The following is a 20,177-nucleotide window of genomic DNA, read 5'->3' on the forward strand; positions in this document are numbered from 1 at the left end:
ACATGAATTATAAGTGTCCTGAAAATGCAAAACAGAATAAGAAAAACTGGAAAATGTGTCTAACATTTAAGGAATACCGTTTAAAGGAGCTGGGTGTGATTAACAGTGTACAGCCTTTTTGCTGTAAATTTTCAAAAACGACTTGTACACATTATTACATGCATGAACATGAAGACAGTTATGTAATTAAAAGATACATAACATTGAATGTTAAACGAGATGTTCCTAATCTGTGATATGAGCTGATTTATATCTATGTGGTATGGACACTGACAGCTTTATAAACTGCATCCTATAGATCTATAGCTTGGGACCCTGTACCGCCTGTGAAATGCTGTGACAGCTTCTGGGTGTGCGAAAGCTGGCCTGTGCTGCAGTGCTACATGGGCCGTGCCTCTATCGCAATGCCAGGCTTCTTGGCACAGGCTGGCGGTTCTTTTTCAGGAAAGCGATACGGGTGCCTGCAAAAGCGATTGGATGTAAATCATTTTTCATAGTGCCCCACCCCCCCCGGGCTATAATTCATAAACATCCGTACATCGATGGGATATGTGATACAAATTAGTTAAAAAGGAAGCGTACTGGGTAGAGAACGACTTTACGAATAATGTATGTTAGACAATGTTAGATGAATGAAGGGCAATGGTTAAACTGAAAGACTTTCTCCATGATTTGAATAAACTGAATCGCAAGGTAAGAAAAAGCAATTTTATGAATATGTGAGGAAATGAGAGTAAATGGGAGTTGGGGTGGTCAAACCATCTCACATATCATATACAGCTTTCTGTACACAAAGCATGAAATTTGTTTGGAATTTATACAGTAATCAGATGTGTAAGGTAACATGGTGAAAAGCTACTGTTTTTTAAGATGGCAACATGGGGCACAGAAAGTCTATCAAACTTTTAATGATGCAGAAAATTGTTCACTTGCTGGCTAGGATCCCACAATGCACCTCTCACCAGCCACCTACTGTGCTAATGACATGCATAGGTTATTAATGACAATGAAATTAACCTCTCTCTCTTGCACTTGAGGCAAAAGAATTTGCATTGACACCTGCAATGATGCATTTACACCTGCAGCCCGATGGATTCTGGTGATATGCAAATGCAAAGTCATAAAAATATTGACAACAAAGTGTTTCACCACAAAAAACGTATACTTATCAGTAAATTACAGATTTATGCAATGAAACTAGCATAATTTGGGAAATAAATGTAGGGAATGCAATAATAACAATAAGCATAACTATAACCATAATTTTGCTCATTATGCACACAATACGTGTAGGTACAGTTTTAGAATGCTTATTTTCATCCGAAAACACAAAATGCATTAAGAGACAATTTTTCAATAAAGAAACCAAATATCAGCCCTCTCAGAATTGAATTAATCATGTCTAATTCTACAGTGAGTCAGAAGAAATCTAGATTCTATTGTGCACTTCCCTGGTGGAGTACTGACGGAGGAGGTCAAGCAGCAACTTGGCTCAGCATTGTTCAGTACCCAGCTCTGCACTTTTCAGCTTGTCCATGTTACTGTACAGGACGAGCTGTGTCCTCATCCAAGGACGATTTGTCTTGCCAGTGCGGCTGCCTGTCTGGTCGCCAGTTTTTCAGACTACAAATACACCTGTGAAATGACACACATTGTCTTTTTTTTTCAGGACAGCCATTGAACACATGCCCAGCAGAAAGGCTGCCATTACATAACATTACAGGCATTTAGCAGACACTCTTATCTAGATATAGATTTGTAGCGTTTACACATTGCCATCCATTTATACAGCTGGATATGTACTGAAGAAATGCAGGTTAGGTACCTCGCTCAAGGGTACAACGGCGGTGTCCAACCCAGGAATCGAACCTGTGACCTTCAGGTTACAACCGGTTCCAGCTCCTCACCCATTATACTACACTGACGCCCCTGATGAAATCATGTTACAAAATGTCTACGGCCAGCCAGTGAAGCTGCCTCACAGTGAGAGTTACCCAAGCCAGGGCACAGCAGTATAAACTGACTCACGAGCTCCCTCTTGTGGACAGTGGTGAAAGCAGTAGATAACTGCACAGCATCCATAAAGCGCTTCCATACTGCACTCAAACAGGTCCCAGCACCTGTCCCAGCAGCCACCTACGACATTCTAAAGTTCAATTAATTTCATTAACTGCCTTATTTAGTTGTTCTTGATTTTCTTTGCTCAACGGTATCAACCAGTGATCATGTCTCAGGCCAACAGTATTGAGCATTGCTTTTCCATCTCGAGTTTCTAATGGAATGCTTACTGTAATCCAAAACAAAGCCTCTCGGTCTCTGTCTCTATCTCTGTCCCTGTAGGTGTGGGCTAGTTGAATGACACGGCAGACCACAGCCTGAGGCAGAAATGTAGCTCTTTATTGGCAGGGTCAGCGGGGTTCTGCTAGGGATGTGGCGCTCAATACTCACACATCACACACAGTGTCAGGCTGTCATATATCACTGACGCGCTGTTTCCCAGCACTGCTCCGACCCAGGCCTGCTTCATATCAAACGATCACAGAAGCAGAAGCTTCGCTGCATCACGGTGACACCTGTCATCTTGAGTGGCGCCTCGAACCGATACCTGCTCAGCCAATGCTCGTCGATCTGTCAGCTATGACTGACCTGGGATCAGAGGTTCTTCTACTCGCATATCTTTCTCTCCTTCTATTCTGTGTTCGTGGAAAAACAATGGATACTGGTGTATTTGTGCAAAACCTCTGATTCCCGATCAGCTCTTTCCTTTCCCTCTCACAACTTGTATAAAATGTATAAAAATGGTCCAAATATGCCACAATTTACTGCTTTTCATAAGGGGTGATCTGTCATTATGTAACTAAGCATCAATAAGTTCAGGGGTCAGAAAGAAAAAATCCTGCCATGTGTTTCTTCCACCCATGAACTCAGCCAGCTGATTTTACTAATTAGTTCTACTTCCTGGCTGAAGAACTGTGCTAATTGGCAAATGCAGGTGACTGGAACAAAATCCTGGGGAGGACTTCTACCTTTCTGGACCTGGATTTTCCCACCTCTGCTAAGGAGACAGAACTGGCCACGGCTCTTCCTGGAGCAGCCAGGTTTTCCCCACAGCTGCACAGCTGCGCAAACAGAGCAGGCCAAGCGTGCGCTGACAGAGAGCTGGGCACCGTTGCCTCGTTGCAGGCCATGCTGCCAACAACATGCTGGCAAGAGCTCGGCATCTGGGAGTACGTCACGTGCGCTGCCTTGCTCATATCCTAAATCTGGTGGTTAAAAAAAAAAAAACATTGGATCAGACACCTGAGCTCCGAATCATTGGGCTGGGGGCCAGGAGCGTTGTCACAGCGTTTAGGACAAGCTGCAAAGCAAAGCAGAAATATTTGTGCGGTTCAACGGATGATGGGGCAGGCCAGTAACGAAACTACTTCAAGAAGAGGAAAGCAGGTGAAGAGGCAGCACCTACGATGTGCTACAGTGGTAGTATGATCCGCGTGAAGCTGTTGGTGCTGCTCTGGCCAAATTAAACAGCGATGCTTCCCCCTTCTGCAGCACTGATCATGAGAAAATAAGTCCTTGCCCCATTTAAATATGAAATAGCTGAGACGTCTGAAGTTAAGGGGACATCAGCATCCAAGCTCATTGCCGTTGTCCGGATGATCCGGCACAAAGTGTCTGAAAAAACTGCTCAGTTGACACGGGAATTGTCCTGGCAACTCGCTAAGCTATAATAGCATTCACTTGATATGAGTATTAATGAACATTATAAAAACATTATCATTCCCTGCTAATTAACTGTTGCAGTTCTTAGGTGTGGCATTGAGTCGGTCTGGGTGTTGGCTATGGTAACATTTCTGGACCCAAGATGACTGTCTATCCCCTTTTATACAGATTGGCAAAAAAAAGACATATCACTGCCAGCTACACTGGTGCCTTGTGAGAGAATATTTTCTAAGGCTGGTGAGGTTGTTAGCAGAAGCAGAAGCCGACTGAAACCTCGCACAGATGAAAAAAAAATCTGTTTCTGAACAAAAACCTGTGAAAAGATTTATTGTGTTGCATTGTGTATTTTATTTTTGTGCTATAATGGCCATGAGCAAGCTTCTTCCACACACTCGCTCACAAACTGAATAAAATGCCATCCCAGACACAAACACAATTCCCTCTTTAATGACGCGGAAAAGCACAAAATCATTGAATTATGCTCACGAAACGCATTTTCTTTTCACTTCAATAACCATAATTATCATCATTATGACAATATGTTTCATTTGTACAACACGTTTTATGAATAGGCTCAGAGGGGGCTTTGAGAATGCATGGCAATAGCATTAATATTCAAAATCTGAAGCTTACAGTCAAGTGGTAGTGTTTCACTAATTTCAATTCATCATCACTGTGAAGATTAATGACAGGCATTTTTATTGACCAGAAGATGCCACTAGAGAATTGGGTGTCAAATGCTTCATGACACAACCAATTCAATTGCTTAAACTGTCATTACTTTTCAAAGCTTTGTTCTGCCCAAATACTAGCTTCTGGCCAACTGAACACAAAAAATAAAGCACCCACACAAGGGTTTATACAAAACATAAAAATAATAAGAACACCCTTAATAACGACCCTGCAACCATTCAGAAATCACTGCAGCTTGCCTGAGCAGAATCTTGTCTGGCTTACCATGCCCTCCTTTTAAAAGGTCTGAGGCAATTAATAAATTACCAAATAAACCAATAACAAAAGACTTTGCCATAATTAAATAATTGATCTCAAAGCAGGGACCAATGAATTCAAAGAACAAACAAATTCCACAGCCTACTACCTGGCACCTGGGCTACACAACTGCCCATCATTATGGTAGCTGATCCCAATTAATTAAGGGTCTTAACGCTGCTTTGGGGAAATGGCTCCCTCTGCTGGAGGAATTTCATCATGAATTCGTATTCATTTTCCCCACGGCGAACAGGAACCGTCATATGTCTACATCTATGGCCTTCAACAATATGCCCGTAAACCTAAATATATACACTATTCTTTTTTTTTTTTTACAATGTTACAAATGTTTTAATGACTTTCCTGAACACAAGCACCCTGAACTTTCCCTTTAGCTATTTTTTTCTTCATCTGCCGCCCTGTGTTTTCACCACTGCACTTGCTGCCTAATTGTATTTGTAAGGTTGAGAGGATACATGTTGCACTCATACTCTGTTTATATTGTGAGAAGGCTGCAAAGCTAACACTGTGTTCAAAGGAATAGGTGCCAAATATGACACAGCAAGGGCAGCCAGATGAGCTGCATTCACACACATACGCACACACACACACACACGCACACAACCCATGAAAGAAGGTTTTAGGTAGGTTTCTGACAGAGGTGAGGTGAGCAGGTGTCTGGCTCAGGTGTGTGTCACGCTGTTATTAGAACACAAACTGTCAGGGAAGACCAGCTCAATGAATATTGATTTAATGACCAACGCTTCCTCAGTCCACAGAGAGATGAGAGTTTGAACTGCATCCAGCACTTCGATTCTCTCGATGAATTCTCTTCAAGCTGGTGAAAGCTGATATATGGGCATACACTCATTTTTTTAAACACACTTTGTAACAAAAAAAGAATCGCACAGGCATTGATGCATTTCTAGGGGGACTTCACTACTTTCAAATGAAATCAAGCAAAGCAAAGGACAGTTTCAGCACTATCTCCTGCCCCTATAGGAAAACCATTGTATATTTCCACCTGAGACTGTTTACTTAGGCCGTTTTTCTCAACCACAGCCCTGGTGGATGGTCAGTGACTATCTATCAAGTCCCACGTAATGATACGATAACAGGTGACCTTACACCTGATCCCTCACACAATTTCTCACACATTTTCTCTTATTTTCGCTCCTTTTTTTGGAAAAACTCCACTTCATGTTTAATGTGAAAGGTTTCTGTTGGCCTACATCGACCTTTGGCTTGTCATTATCGTTACTTTTTCAAAATCAATCATCCATACATTTGTCCTCTTTCAGTCAGCAATTCAATACGTCAGCATTATTGTCCTGTCCCAAAATATGCCGCCATTTCAACATTTCCTTTATCTCAAGCTCCCATGGTTCATTTCAAGCTTTTTGTCAGTGATGTCAATTAGATGGTGGTGAACCACTTTTTCTGTGGAAACTGTATTACAGTGTCAAACTAGTTTTCCCAAAATGGTTGCCAGAAGATTTTTTCCCCCCTTTCAAGCCTCACAGAGGCAATTTAGTGCCGTTTTTCAGTTAAATAGCAAGTGCTTTTCTTTAAAATTGGAAAGTGCCAAAGTCTGTAGAAATGACAGGAAAGGTTCTTTTTTTCACAGGTGCTACACCATCGCACGATATCGTCATGGTTACTCCTCACCGCTTCCTGTCGGTTCCATCAGCAGGAGCTGGAAGGAGCTTCTTCATCCCCGTTGGAAATGAATAAGCTGGATCGATTCATTTCTACATTTCAAAACACAGGCCATATCCAGCCGTCAGACCGTGTGTCCTCAATTATTTGAGCCCCCGTCCTGGTTTAAAACAAAGAGACCTGGTCGTTGAGATTAGCGGTACATTAAGTTCTGATTCATCGTCATTAGTGAAGGCGGTTTAAAAAGCAGTCTGACAGCAGAGCCAGACCCTGAGGCTCTCACCATTATATTCGGTTAAAAACGGCACCGTCTCCCCGCCGCACTTTGAGCAGGTGACAGTGTGTTTTGGCGAGCGCCGGGAGCTGTGGGCGTAAGTCCTCTTCGTCAATTGCTTTACAACGAGCTGAGAAACCGCGGCTTTAAACACTGAACGGAACGGAAACTGACAATTTGATGAGTTAATTCAGTTTTAATGAGAAATACTGCCACGAGGACTTGTCAAAATACCCATCACACAGAAATGGCTCATTGTGTTGCTCTTTCTATAGACACAATTGCTCTATAAAAGCAAAAAACCTTTTCCGATTATGGCACATTTTATCAGGCTAGACTGCAGAACATTATCCTTGGGAAAATCAGTCATGTGACAGCATAGTCAAGCACTGGTGCAGGATGGGTAACTTGGTTGGTTTAGTCAGCGAGGTGGCTCATAAGGGGCCATTGCGGCCTCTATTGTAAAGGCTGGCTTTCCCACTCTGCTGACAGAGAAAGTATACAGCCACAAAGAGATACGTCAAGCATTTTTTTTTGTTGTTATTGTTATAGGTTTGGCAAGTATAACCTATTTGGTAAGGACGTCCTTGAAGAGAAAGGTTGCAGACTGGAGAACTGCCAGCGATGCAGAGCGATTTCCCCCCCCAAAGGGCAAGTGGCCATTGGTCTGATGAACTACTGTTCATACTTACAAGAACAAGTTTAAAAAATGTACTTATATCACTGTAAACCCCTTCCCTCGCTTTCAGCCATTTTGGAATGGAAAAAGGTGTACAATTTCACCCGACTAGTACTGATTAATGACTTATAGAGAAGGTTTTTAAAAAATTCTATTGACCATCTATATTCCCTCTTCATTACATCCAACACCCGCTGCTGATTGCCTAGGAAACTGCACGACTACATCAGACTCTGAAGCAAAGACTACTTAAAGGTTTAAAGTGCAGAGAGCCGAGATCTCTTCATGTAATGCAATAAATTAGACACCAGGATTCAGACACAAGCAATTTTGCGAGGTAAGATTTCAAATGCCAGCGGTTCAACAACCTCAATGTCAGTGCGATGACATTTAAAATGGGAGTTTCAATTTCTCCCACAGCCATCCTTGGTGCCTTTTAAGGTTATTCAAGGTCACAATCTCTACAGGATTTACAGTGCATATATACAGTACAAGATCTGTCTCATCATCATATAACCACTGCTGGACTGAATAACCGTTTTCTCTCTACATCTTGGTTTGCTTTCCATTACCAGTGACTGGTGAGCACTTACAGAGGCCCAAGATTCTGCTTACTTGAGTGGTGACTGAGTTTATATTCACATGAATAAATGACTAGTGGAGCTCTGGAATGAAAATTTGTGAGCGTAAAACCAACCCACTCAAATGGAATGGGACTATATGGGCTGACTACTTGTAAAAAAAAAAAAAACAGCTGTTAGGTTTACTTACATTTATATTTGCTTTTTTGCCATCTAATAGACACTTTCATCCAGAGCTAATGTAATTGTTTTTTTAACATACAATCCATTTACACAACTGGATATTTACTGAAGACAGCAACAGCAATACCCCTCCTGGAAATCAAACCTGCAACCTCAGAGTTACAAGCCCAGTTGCCTACTATGCCACACTTCTACCCCAGTGCACTTTTCAATACAGCCATATCAGCAACATGCAAAGCATCAGCTTTCTAGGCAAATACCGAAAATCATTCACTCTAAAACGGCTCACACCATTCACCAAGTAAAAAGTCATTGTTGACATTCAATATTGGTCTTAAAGTCAATGTATGTCATGCTTGTGGGGAAACTGACACATACTAAGATAACACATAACTCTTCCAGGACAACACATTTACCTGGAGGGGTTATCAGGACCTGTCGCGGTGAGTGATGGGCTAAGGGGAGGCTGTGTTTCGATCACACTTGTCATTTATTAAAGGTATACTATGCAGGATCTTTCTTTTGCCTTGCTGTGGTCCTGTGTTTACAATCAAAGAAGTCTCCTCCCCCGCTCACTCACCCTGAATACCTGATTTTGAAAGAGACTGCCAGAGAGAGAGACTGCCAGAGCATCATAGATATGCCTGAACCATTATTTAATGATATTTTCCAGGTAAAAATCCCGCACAGTATGCCCTTTAGTTATTAAAATGAAAGTGAAGCAGATGCAGACAGAATTGGCAGCTTAATAAAAAAGATAAGGCGAGTGAATAGATAGCAATAAGGAATAGATGTGTAGCAACAACACCCACTCAAGAATACAAATTTTAAGAGAATAACTCTGCTGGCAGATGCACAAACGAGCACTGGCAGAGAAGCAACAATAGCCTTTCATTTATTTGTAGCTTATTTAATGAACCAGGCTTTCCCTTACACCACACTGAATTTTCTCATAAATAACCCCTCTCTTTTATTCATGAAGAATATGGTCTAGTATCCGATGCAGAGACTGCCAATTTATTTAACCACTGAAAATCCTCTTTTCATCTCGAATGAACTGTACCTTCTTCTGCGTATTAATTATGCTGGTTTTTATAAGAGCTTCCACGCTCCTGCACGGCTCTGAAACTTACAGGAAGAACATCAAACCCCTCAGATGTCTCGAACACCTCTTGGGATTGTTGTGTGAGGGCACACAAGTGTCACACTAAGGGCGTATGGAAGCTCTTCTTGCCCCAAAGACAACTGCGCTCTGGGGATGGAGGGGGGTGGGGGGGTTACATATAGTCCACCTGAACGTGGCCTCTGCCACCAAATTGCTTGCAGCCAATTACAGGACAGCAGCAGCCCACACGGGGACAGCGAAAACACTTCACGGACCAACATGGAGGCCCTCCTACAGCAGTGCGGTGCGTGGCCATCGACATCGGAAAGCGTGGTTTCAGAGCGTCGCGACTACCGATCCAACCGGTCCGGCACGGCGCGGCGCGGCGTGTCACACCTCCACGAGGACGCGTCCAAGAGGTCAGGTGCTGCTCACGACTTCTTCTCACGTGTAAGACCATCAGTCTACGCAGCCGCACGCAATGACGTGAACTTTCTAAAAATGAAGCCGCTAGTGCTGATGGAAGCGTCGTCATCATCCACGTCAATGGGCATCCACGAGCACGAGCAACTACTGGAATTTACAGTCAAATTAAAGATTGGCCCAAAATGTTTGGATAAATAAACTGTCACAGCTAGGCTGAACCGAGCATCAGGCCAGATTTCAAAACTTACACAGCACAAGAACAGCGGACTCCCGTGGACATAATGCAACATTTAAACAACCATTGTTTAATACACACAGGTATATATTTATTTATACAAATATAATATTTATAACAATTGCATATCACCATTTTGTCTGTATAGTACAGTATACCCACCCTTTAAATTGGCAGTAGTTTCTAAGAAACTGAGTAGGGCTTCTGTTGAATCTAACTGCAGTGTAATATGTCTTTAACATTTTCTTTTTGTATTTAATTTTTGCCAGGCAACATTTATGGCCAATTTTTAAAGAACACAATGTTACATAAGAAACAAACACCAAAAAAGTAAACAGTTACTATAATTAATTTAAGCCTTAATTTGAAACTGCAGTAAAAGTTAAGGACAAATCACACCGTTTAGACAGACAAGAGCCCCTCAGTCTACAGAACAGGGAAGGGAATCAGTGAACTGTAGAAAAAAACTGAATAGAACAGCATTCACAGCTTTGTATGACGTGATGGTGCACTGTATGAAGCAGGCCTTGCTTAATGGTCAGATGTTATATGAAAAACGTCTAAAGACAAAAATGCAGCATGTTTACTACATGTGAACCCTTTTTAACAACACCAGTGTCCAACAAAACACATAAAATACTACAATGTTGAAAAAATTGGCGGCTTGCTACTTTCTATTAGAATCCAAACTTGTGAATTGATCCATGCTTCCCGTTAAAATAGGATTTCCTCATACTGTAGACTGAGATATGGGTGTCATGCAAGAACCTTGAATATCCAAAAAAACAAAACAAAAACATAAATTTTCAGGAACATAAAACTATGAATTATGGTTTAGTCATGTTTTCTTTTTTGTTCTTTTTTTTTTACAGAAATGAGAAAAATATACTTGCAAAGTTTTTGCATGGCACTGACAATATACATATCATACACACGTTTAAAGGTGGTGTGTTAAAGCACAGATCCCATGTCACCTGTATAATACAGGTGAGACAGTAGGCCTGTGTTTATGCTGCTGTAAATAAGAAAACACCTGGGCATCCAAAACAGTTCTCTCATATAATAACGGGGTATTAAACTGTTGGGCGTGGTTACTGCTTAATGCTACATCATGCTTTTTAAATATATTAATCATATACTGCATGACAAATGCACTGTAATTGATATTTCACATATTTATGAGTATTTTACACATAAATAAATCTCTGTGGAATATGATTACACTTAAAGAAAGACGGACACAAATTACAAATCAGAAATATTTTAAACGAACAAAACGATTACCAGAGGATTACCTTCCTGTAACAGATTATTAATGCACTAATTAATGTATTAATGTGCGTTGCCATCCAGTTATGCTATTCATATCATCTGTATAATACTAATATGACAATCATGATTAAGATTTAGAATTGGAATTTTTTTATTTAATTATGTTTGGTAAGTTATAACACAGCTATAAAATGGCAAAATTAGGAACCTAGGTTCTTTTAGTAAACTCAGATGTATGGACTTGAATTTCTATTCAAACGCATTCTCGGAGGAGAACCTGCGATACACTTTTTCATATATATTTCTTTTTGTTGACCACATGGTATGTGTAAGATAGTTTGATTTCACTATTGTCTAATTAAAGATTATTCTCAGTTCTTTATATCATCATACACAATGTGTTGTATCAAATAGTTTTATTGCTAAACCCACTAAATTCAATATAAAATATTTAATCTTGCTACACGTCAGGTAAAAAAGTTCACATTTATCCAAATTAGGACCCAACATCTGACACAAAAATAAATTGATGTCCATTAACACAAATGTAAAACACAAATATCGATATACGCCTTTTAAAAATGAACTATACGCAGCTATGGCAAAATGAACTCCATAAAAATCTTAAGTCACTTAGAAACAGAGGACAAATAAATATCACAAACTCTAGGAAGGTTCGATGAGAAAGGTTACACGTTTAAAAACAGACCGTGGTCAGTGTGGTTCTGTCTCCGAACAGGTCATTAAAAGCACCATTGTACACATTTTAAGAATACACATTGTAAGGTTTTCATGTCACAACTGCAAAAACTACAGGTAATACACAAAAGGTAGAGTTCACCCAGAGCGCGTACGGTGCAGCACTGTTTAAAGCCACCCATCGAAACACGCTGCCAGCCGAAACTTTTTTTGTCCCTCACGCAACGCAAGGGTGTGTTTTCGTTCGGTCATCGAAACAGCAAACTCTCTGCGCAATTAACTATGATTGAAGCGATATCCAGGTGTCTTTACGCTTTTTATTGCTATGGCAACGATGTTTCGCGAGGCAGCAGAAGACAATGCCACAGCTGCGCTATCGTGCTTTTTGTGCTATCCGCCCGGGTCCTCCCGCGGCCAAGGGGGACGGACCACGTCCACGTCTTCTATTTCTTCTTCTTGTGGAATACACTGTGGAGGAGACGACAGAGGACAGAAATCTGAGAGCAACATTTCGGATGTCTTTCTTTAAAAAAAAAAACAAAAAAAACACATCTCTGTCTATCTTTTTCTCCCTGTTTGGCATGCCCTGTTATATTTGTAGGCCTGTTGATGAAATGCCCTCTGTCACTTGAGAAGAGCACAGGCTAGCATGCATCCACTGCAACCCCATCCCCCCTCAAGCTGGAACTGGCAACACCTATTGCAGGGTATCCCAATTTATGGCTCCATGGCCAAATCCCACCCACTACAATTTTCTCACCTGCCTGGTGATATTGTAAAACAAAACAAAAAACAACAACAAAAAAAAAAACAAATAAATATACCAAACCTCCTGACTTCTTCGTTTTCTTATTCTGTACAACTTATTACAACTTACACTTAAAAAAAACAAAGCTAGAACATTTAATTGGGTAGATATATATACAATTTATGAAGTCTTGAAATAGAGAATGCCTGATAATGTATGTCTTATTTATGTTTTCGTTTAATAAGCTTTTGGCTAACTAGCTAGATGACTGTATCCCGAAATAACATAGCTTCATGACTGCCAAGTTAAAGCCAACTTTGTGCAGTTAGTAAATGTCTTCTCAACATCATCCGGTGTGCTCACACTCAAGATGTGGCCAGTTAGTCAGCAAAAAAAAAAGGAAAGAAAGAAAGAAAGCCGGTATTGCAATCAAAGCGAGAGGAGAAGTGCCTCTGCTCCTCTGTGGATTCCATCGGAGAGAGTGGCTTTGATGCCTTCTGGGAAGGGGGGAATTATGATAGCGCACGTAGCTGTTATATATATACACCAGCCCGAGTGCATGTCACCTGACCAGGCAGTTGCATGGCAACCCTGCTTTATGAGCAGCGGGGGGGGGGGGGGTGTCTGCGATGATGTTGGATGACCAGGCTTTCTGTCTCACAGCACATCACAGTACAGTTCCAAAAATCCCACCACCGCACACAGAGAGAGGATCTACTGAGGGGGGGATCCGGCTCGAGGACAGGGTGAGTCTACAGAAATAAGCTCTGAGGCCTTCTGAAGGGTATCTTAGGGGAATTAGAAGATCTGGGGCTTTGCCCAGATTTGCGGTTAGGGGGGATTTTGGATAACGGATATGCAATACGTACAGGTATCGCACCAAGCTGTTCATTCTGCTGAGCTCCACATTTCACTAAGTACCTACACCTGATCAATCAAAACTTAAAAAGGTCTGTGTGGATATAACTTGATTTGTGTGCAGGAAAAATGCCAGAAGATTTACAGTCAGAGAGGTTTAGTATTGACAGACCTGTAGAGGTCTTACGAACAGCCATTTCTAAGTAGGAATAATAGATTTTTTATTTTTCTGGGATTTAACCCTTTGAATAGCAGGTTTTTTGCAATGTTTTTTTTTTCTGTTATGAATCTTTATATTTTCTTTGCACAGTAAAAACATTGTTGGTAAAAATATATATATATATATAAATACTTACTTGATTCATCTCTATAGAAAAGATGATTATATTCAGTTCCGCACAAACAACACTGTCAGAACTTCGACTGATTGTCCTCCAGAAACTTGAATAACAGCGTCGCTACATCTGCCCATAGCCCTACAGTGTGGTTTAGTATAGAACACTCAGGGTGTTTTGAACCAACACAGTTAACTAGGTCTACCTCCCTAACAATAGCTTAGCTTAGCCTAGCATGTGAAGTTTGTGTTTGAAGGCCCATGTTCTTCCCTCTCAGTTTAGCTCAGAGAAGGAGACACTTCTGGGCCTTGGTCTAGCTCTCTCCCTTTAACTCACCGTTGCTAATGAAGGATACACCTTCCCAAGGCTTGCTCTCTCACTCTAGCTCAATCTAGCTAGCGAAGAGGACACTAGTCAGTCCAGGATTTACCCTCCTAAAGTAGCTCAGGTGAATGGGTGAAGCAGACACGTCCTCTTTAGCTGAGATTAGCTAGCCAGGTGACACATACAGGCCCAGATTCAGACCTTTTTTATTGGTTCAGCCAGTAAGGGAAAACTGCCTTGGTCTAGCTCTCTCCCTTTAACTCACCGTTGCTAATGAAGGATACACTTTATCCAGGCCTTGTCTCTCTCACTTCTAGCTCATCTAGCTAGCGAGAAGAGGACACTGTCAGTCCAGGATTACCCTCCTCAAGGCTCAGTCAATGGGGAAGCAGTACCAGGTCTCCTTTGACTGAGCAAGCTAGCCAGGTGACACATACAGGCCCAGATTCAGACCTTTTTTATTGGTTCAGCCAGTAAGGGAACACTTGTATGCCCCGGTCTAGACCTCTGGCACTGACTCAGCCTGCAGGGTGAAGCAGACACTTGTAGGTCCAGGTCCACACCTCTTGTACTGGCTCAGTCAATAAGGGAACACTTGTTGGTCCAGGTCTAGACCTCCTGCACTGGCTCAGTCAATAAGGGAACACTTGTAGGCCCAGGTCTAGACCTCTTACACTGGCCAAGCCAGTAAGGGAACGCTTGCAGGCCCAGGCCTAGGCCTCTCCTCTTGCGTCGGCTCAGGACGACGGCGGCAGGGAAACGCTTGGCAGGCCCAGGGTCCCGGCTCCTCCCCCGAGGGCCTGAAAGCAATGAAAAGCCTCACCTACGACGTGTGGTTCTGCTGGGCCGTCAGGCTCTGCTGCTGCTGCTGCTGCTGCTGCTGCATGAGGAGCTGCTGCTGCTGGCGGCGCCGGGCGGTCCGCAGCTTCTCGAAGCGCGCCTCCATCTCCTCCAGCACCTTGGGCGTGTAGCGCACCACCAGCTTCACGCTGTCCTTGGCGGCCTTCAGGAGCTCCACCGCCTTCTCGTGGTGCTCCCCCTCCACGCTCTGAAGGGGGGGGGGGGGCAGAGGGGGGGGGGACAGCACACACACGTGGGCCTGTTACTAGCACGGCTCGCCACGCGCTCGCTCGGGCACGATTGGCTAACACTTCACAACAAGGTCACATGAATTGGCATTACCTAATGTAGTTTGGTTAATGACGTATACATATATTAGCAAAGCCTTACAGATCAACTTTTTAGTAGTAGTTAGTAGTTGAATACATTAGTTAATGCCAATTCATGTGACCCTATTGTGCAGTGTTACCCATGATTGAAGTTAGGTCTATACTTCGGCAGGTTCAATCAAACACTTCCCAGGATAGTTTCTGTGTCAAATTTAGTCAACAATACCAACTTTGTAGAAATACGTTGGACGTCTGAAATGTCTATTTTGTTAACCAAACACTAGCATTAGAGACTGCATGTTTCTAAGCCAAAAATCTCCACAGTAAAATTGATGAGAAATTTACAAAAATAAATGTCTGTAAGAGACGAAAAGTAATGCTCTAGATGTAATTAATTCATTTCGAGACCGCAAAATATTAATAATGACACTTTTTCAGAGATATGGCAAAGTTTCTTGCCACCATCTTCACAATGTGTCCACGACGTAATAACATTCCGAATGTGTCAGAAATAATGCAACTAAATCTATCGTCTCCCTTTAATGAAGAATGATAAGAGGCAGCCATAATAAATATGAAGGCTAGTTCAGCTCTCTCATAAATGCCACTATCAGTTATGGTGATTTCAGAAATATTATTTTCATGCACTCTTCATTATGTCTGGACATGAAAACAAGTGGCACTTAGCATATAATGAATGCTCAAGCTCATCAAGGTATCTTCAATTTGTGAAACAAATTTGCGTAAATGATTCACATTCAAGTCAATTTCAGTTATTATATTTAATTTAATAAATATAACTGAATTGGATTTAATTATATCTAATTAATACGACAATATTATTTTTGATTTATTACACATTTCTTGAATGTGAAATGTTGCATCCTTAATCAAACACATGAATTGAGAAAATAATGAATATTCACGATCTATCATGCATGAATAAACTGATGTCACACCCATTACTGTCTGATAGGATATTATTCAAGCTCTAACAGCTAACAAACAGCAGTCGTGCATTACCGTAATCTGGCAACGTGTACACGGCAATGAGGTCAAAACTCATGCAATTAAGTCAGCAGGCAAGGCTGATCGTAGGACGGAGTGTGGCGCAGTGGGTAAGGAACTGCGCTTGTAACCGAAAGGTCGCAGGTTCGAATCCCGGGTAAGGACACTGCCGTTGTACCCTTGAGCAAGGTACTTAACCTGCATTGCTTCAGTATATATCCAGCTGTATAAATGGATACAATGTAAAGTGCTAACTAAAAGTTGTGTAAGTCGCTCTGGATAAGAGCGTCTGCTAAATGCCTATAATGTAATGTAATGTAATGATTTAATCCGACATTTATGCTTATTTTGACAGAAACTGGATTTTTTTTTCTTCTCATAACTTCATCTTATTAAGACTTCATCCAAAATCCGCATTAATGAAATATTTACGCCTCGCATTTCTGAAACATCGGGAAGGCAGACACGGATGAGTGTGAACTCCACCGCCCGAAGTGAAAATTTGATCCGAGTCAATGTGAGTTCATTTGAATCACACGTTTTAATTATAGATGCCCACCCACTGAGGGAACAACCGCAGAAATTGATATTCGCCGCGCGGCGTCAAGAAACAGCTTCAAGACTGGCCCGAGAAAGCCAATTACTTTCAGCGTACAACTGCAGACACCTGTAAGAGTCGGACTCCACGCCGGCGGTTACAAAGAACACTTTTTAACCACAGCCAGCGGGCCGTGAAAAAAAAGCACATCTTTCATCGCTTCTCAAAAAACGGGGAACAAATTAAAGCCGTCTGCATCACTTCCCCTCCACATAAAAGTTACCTTTAAATCTATAAAGTTGCACTTTCCAGTCATTCGAAACTCTACGCCCCCCCCCCCCCCCCAATTCATCCCGGGCCCTTCCGCGCCTGATTTTGATCAATAGCGATTAAAAGTTGGGCCCGGCAGAACTTCGGCGAAGTCGTTAAAAAAAAAAAAAAAAAAAAAAGAAAACAGTCTACGGCCCACTCTGTCTCTTTTATGGCACGGAAAGTCGTATGAAAGTCTTTCCCGAACTTTGATGCAGTTTTCTACGGGAGATTTGCATGAGTACTTCAGAAAACATTTTTTGGCGGTCCTTTTGCCAGCGGAGTCCACGCGTGTTTCGACTGCCGACGACAGAAAAGCAAACGTGCTACGGAGGAAAGCGGGGGGGGGGGGGGGGCAAAGCCGGTGAATCAGTATTCCCGGTGCTCCTCGGCCATCGACAGCACAAACCGCTCTGAAATTCAGCAGCTCGACGGGTAACTACGAGATTTAATAGCGCTCCCATCTGGGAAAACATCATTTTCAGAGAAATAGTGTCAAACCGACCTACAGAAAACACCCCCCCCCACAGATTACACTGTACAACAAACACAAAATGATTTGAGCGGGACACTGTCTCTGCGCGGTAACGATGCAGCATTATTGATGGGTAACGCCTCGGTTTTTACATTATTTACTCGCTTTAATATTTACTTGCCTCGTGTACGAGAGACAGATTGAGGGTATTAGATCAGGCAGAGAGTGCATTTGTAATCTGTGAAAGGACAGGCGCTCCGTACGTAAAAGATGGCTTCACATATTTTTTTGTTTTGAAAGAATATTTACTGTGGTGTTATCTACTCTGAGGATTCCTGGTTTCTTTTAGGATAATGTTATTCTGACAGCAGCGTAAAGACAGGTTATCTGTCTAGCGGTGCTTTCTAGTGTGACAGTACAAACCGTTGTTTGTTAGGTTAGCATCGCACTCACAGCTTATAAATCTCTGCGCCTTTACGGTGATGCCGGATTTTAGTAGTCCTGAGAGCAACACTGATGTTCTCCACTACTGTTAGTCGCTCGGGATAAGAGTGCCTGCCAAGTGATTTCAATGCACCATAAAGAGATTCAGTATGCACTCAAACATTCTAGCGCTCTGCTCAAAAACATACAAACAGCCCCCCCCCCCCCACCAGCAGCGCTAAGCCATTGGACCGCTGACCCCCCCCCCCCCACGCCCCCGCGGGCTTACCACTCCGTTGACGGACAGAAGCTGGTCCCCCCTCTTCAGGCCCCCGTGCCTCTCGGCCACGCCCCCCGGGATGATGCGGGAGATGTAGATGGGCGAGTTCTGCTCCTTGCCGCCCATCACGTTGAAGCCCAGCCCCTCCTCCGTCTTGGGCAGCTCCACCACGCGCGGGTGGGAGTGGCCCTCGCTGGCCGCGAACGCCGCCACGGTGGCCTGCGGGGGGGGGGGGGGAGAGGGAGAGGCGGCGGCTCAGCATCTGGACCGAGCGCCATTTCAGAGGCTGCTCTGGCTGCTATTCCCGCTAACAGACGTTCTAGAATGAGCTGAAAATGTGCATAGCTGAAAGGCATCATGGGTATTTCTCTGGGAAACGATGAATGGTTCACCTTAGTACAGCAATTTCACACTGGCTATATAATGAGTTAATATGTTTACAATGAACCTCTGAGTGCTCTTTATACTCAGGTATATTTGAATAAATATGCACCAAGTACTCATAAAGCTTATTTTAAGACTGTTGTATGTTTCACCAGCCACTTCTTCTAGGTTTAATATCCTTTGATGAAAAGCATTTTAAGATCTTTGCTCAATGTTATTGCATGGGTTGAGTCTGGAGGGTGTTCATGTGTACCTTTCCAACAGCTACAATTCTGCCTGTGGAATAGGCTGAAATATATTATCAGACATTTCAGCCCACGGAAAGTCTCCAAGGTATAAATTATTGTCGGAGTTAACAAGCATCACAACAGAACCAAGCGTCAGACTATATATTTTGGGATGTGTCATTTCATGAAAACGAATCCAACGCTTTCACAAGAAGAACGGATTGCAGAGATGCGAGTTTCCGCAGAGACGAGGAGCTCTGCGAAGCACCGGGGGCCCCTGTTGCTCCAGTGTACTCGGGCATCCGTCCGACAGCAGAAAAACAAAATGGAGACTCAGGGTTGTGGGAAAGGCTTCAGTCTCTATGGCGGTTTTTTAAAAGTAGCTTCATAGCACACCTCTGGCTGTCCTTTCCTGTGCAGATTTATGGCAGGCAGTAAATGACTGCCACGCATGTCAGCTGAGAGAGGAAGCTGGTTTTTGAAGTGAACAGAGAAGCTCTCTCTCACTCCACAGGACACCTGTACAGTTAGCGAACGCTAACCGCTAGTCTCCGCCGGTGTGAAAAACGCATCTCATTTTCAGCATTGCTGCCCTCTTGGCCATTTGAAAGGGAACACGCCAGTGCCTGTTAGAAGTACTCGGAGAGAGGAGCAAAAAACAAAAACAAATCTCCAGTCCGCTGATCCATGGAAAATATTGTTACAGATACGGGCCTTCCCCTCAGTATCGAGCAACTGCAGCTCGGGGAACGAAGTAAAAGATCACTGTCGCGGTTTGCATGCTTGAGTCCTCAAAGTCCTACGCAGAACACCAGAGCTCACAGATTTCCTAGAGTTTTCGTGTCATCCGTGTTCTAACCTACGGTGCTGCTGAAGAAGCTCCTCTGACTCTATACAGTTCTGGTATGCAGAACAGCGCTTTCCCCACAACCCTCCTCCTATAGCTCTGAGAATAAAGGAGACGGCAGCAGCACATGGCACTGATGCTTCAACACAGTGTCTAGGTCCAACCGGAGCAATATATATATATACTGCAGACAGTGGAGCCAGAATGGCGAACATGCTGACCACTGTTAACCTTCCCAAAATGGTGGGTGTATTTAACCCATCCAGGCGGGTAAACTTGCTGGTGGTTGAGACGTGGCGCTCGGCCATGATACAAAAAGGCCATAAATCAGCGCACTTCATTACTGCCTACACGTGCGCTTTAGACCTAGCGGTCAATAAATCTGCGGTACGCTCCCCCCCCCACCCCCGCACCCCCCGCACGCTTAGC

The 20,177-nt window shown here is 42.9% G+C and overlaps 1 protein-coding gene across 2 annotated transcripts in view; it reads right to left on the minus strand.

Annotated features, from left to right (window-relative positions):
* Window positions 1-9,917: 9,917 nt before the first annotated feature.
* Window positions 9,918-20,177, minus strand: part of lin7a (lin-7 homolog A (C. elegans)) — a 39,736-nt gene continuing 29,476 nt past the window's right edge. Inside the window, exons 4-6 of one of the 2 annotated variants that reach the window (XM_064342443.1) lie at window positions 18,300-18,509; window positions 14,916-15,136; window positions 9,918-12,291 (exon numbers count right to left, since the gene is read on the minus strand). In XM_064342443.1, coding sequence (XP_064198513.1) covers window positions 12,267-12,291; window positions 14,916-15,136; window positions 18,300-18,509 — 456 coding nt within the window. In that variant the 3' untranslated portion in view covers window positions 9,918-12,266. Of the gene's footprint in view, window positions 12,292-14,911; window positions 15,137-18,299; window positions 18,510-20,177 lie in introns of both variants that reach the window. The other variant, XM_064342444.1, reaches the window with a different exon arrangement.

The sequence above is a fragment of the Anguilla rostrata genome, chromosome 7 (genome assembly GCF_018555375.3).
Source record: "Anguilla rostrata isolate EN2019 chromosome 7, ASM1855537v3, whole genome shotgun sequence".
NCBI lineage: Eukaryota > Metazoa > Chordata > Actinopteri > Anguilliformes > Anguillidae > Anguilla > Anguilla rostrata.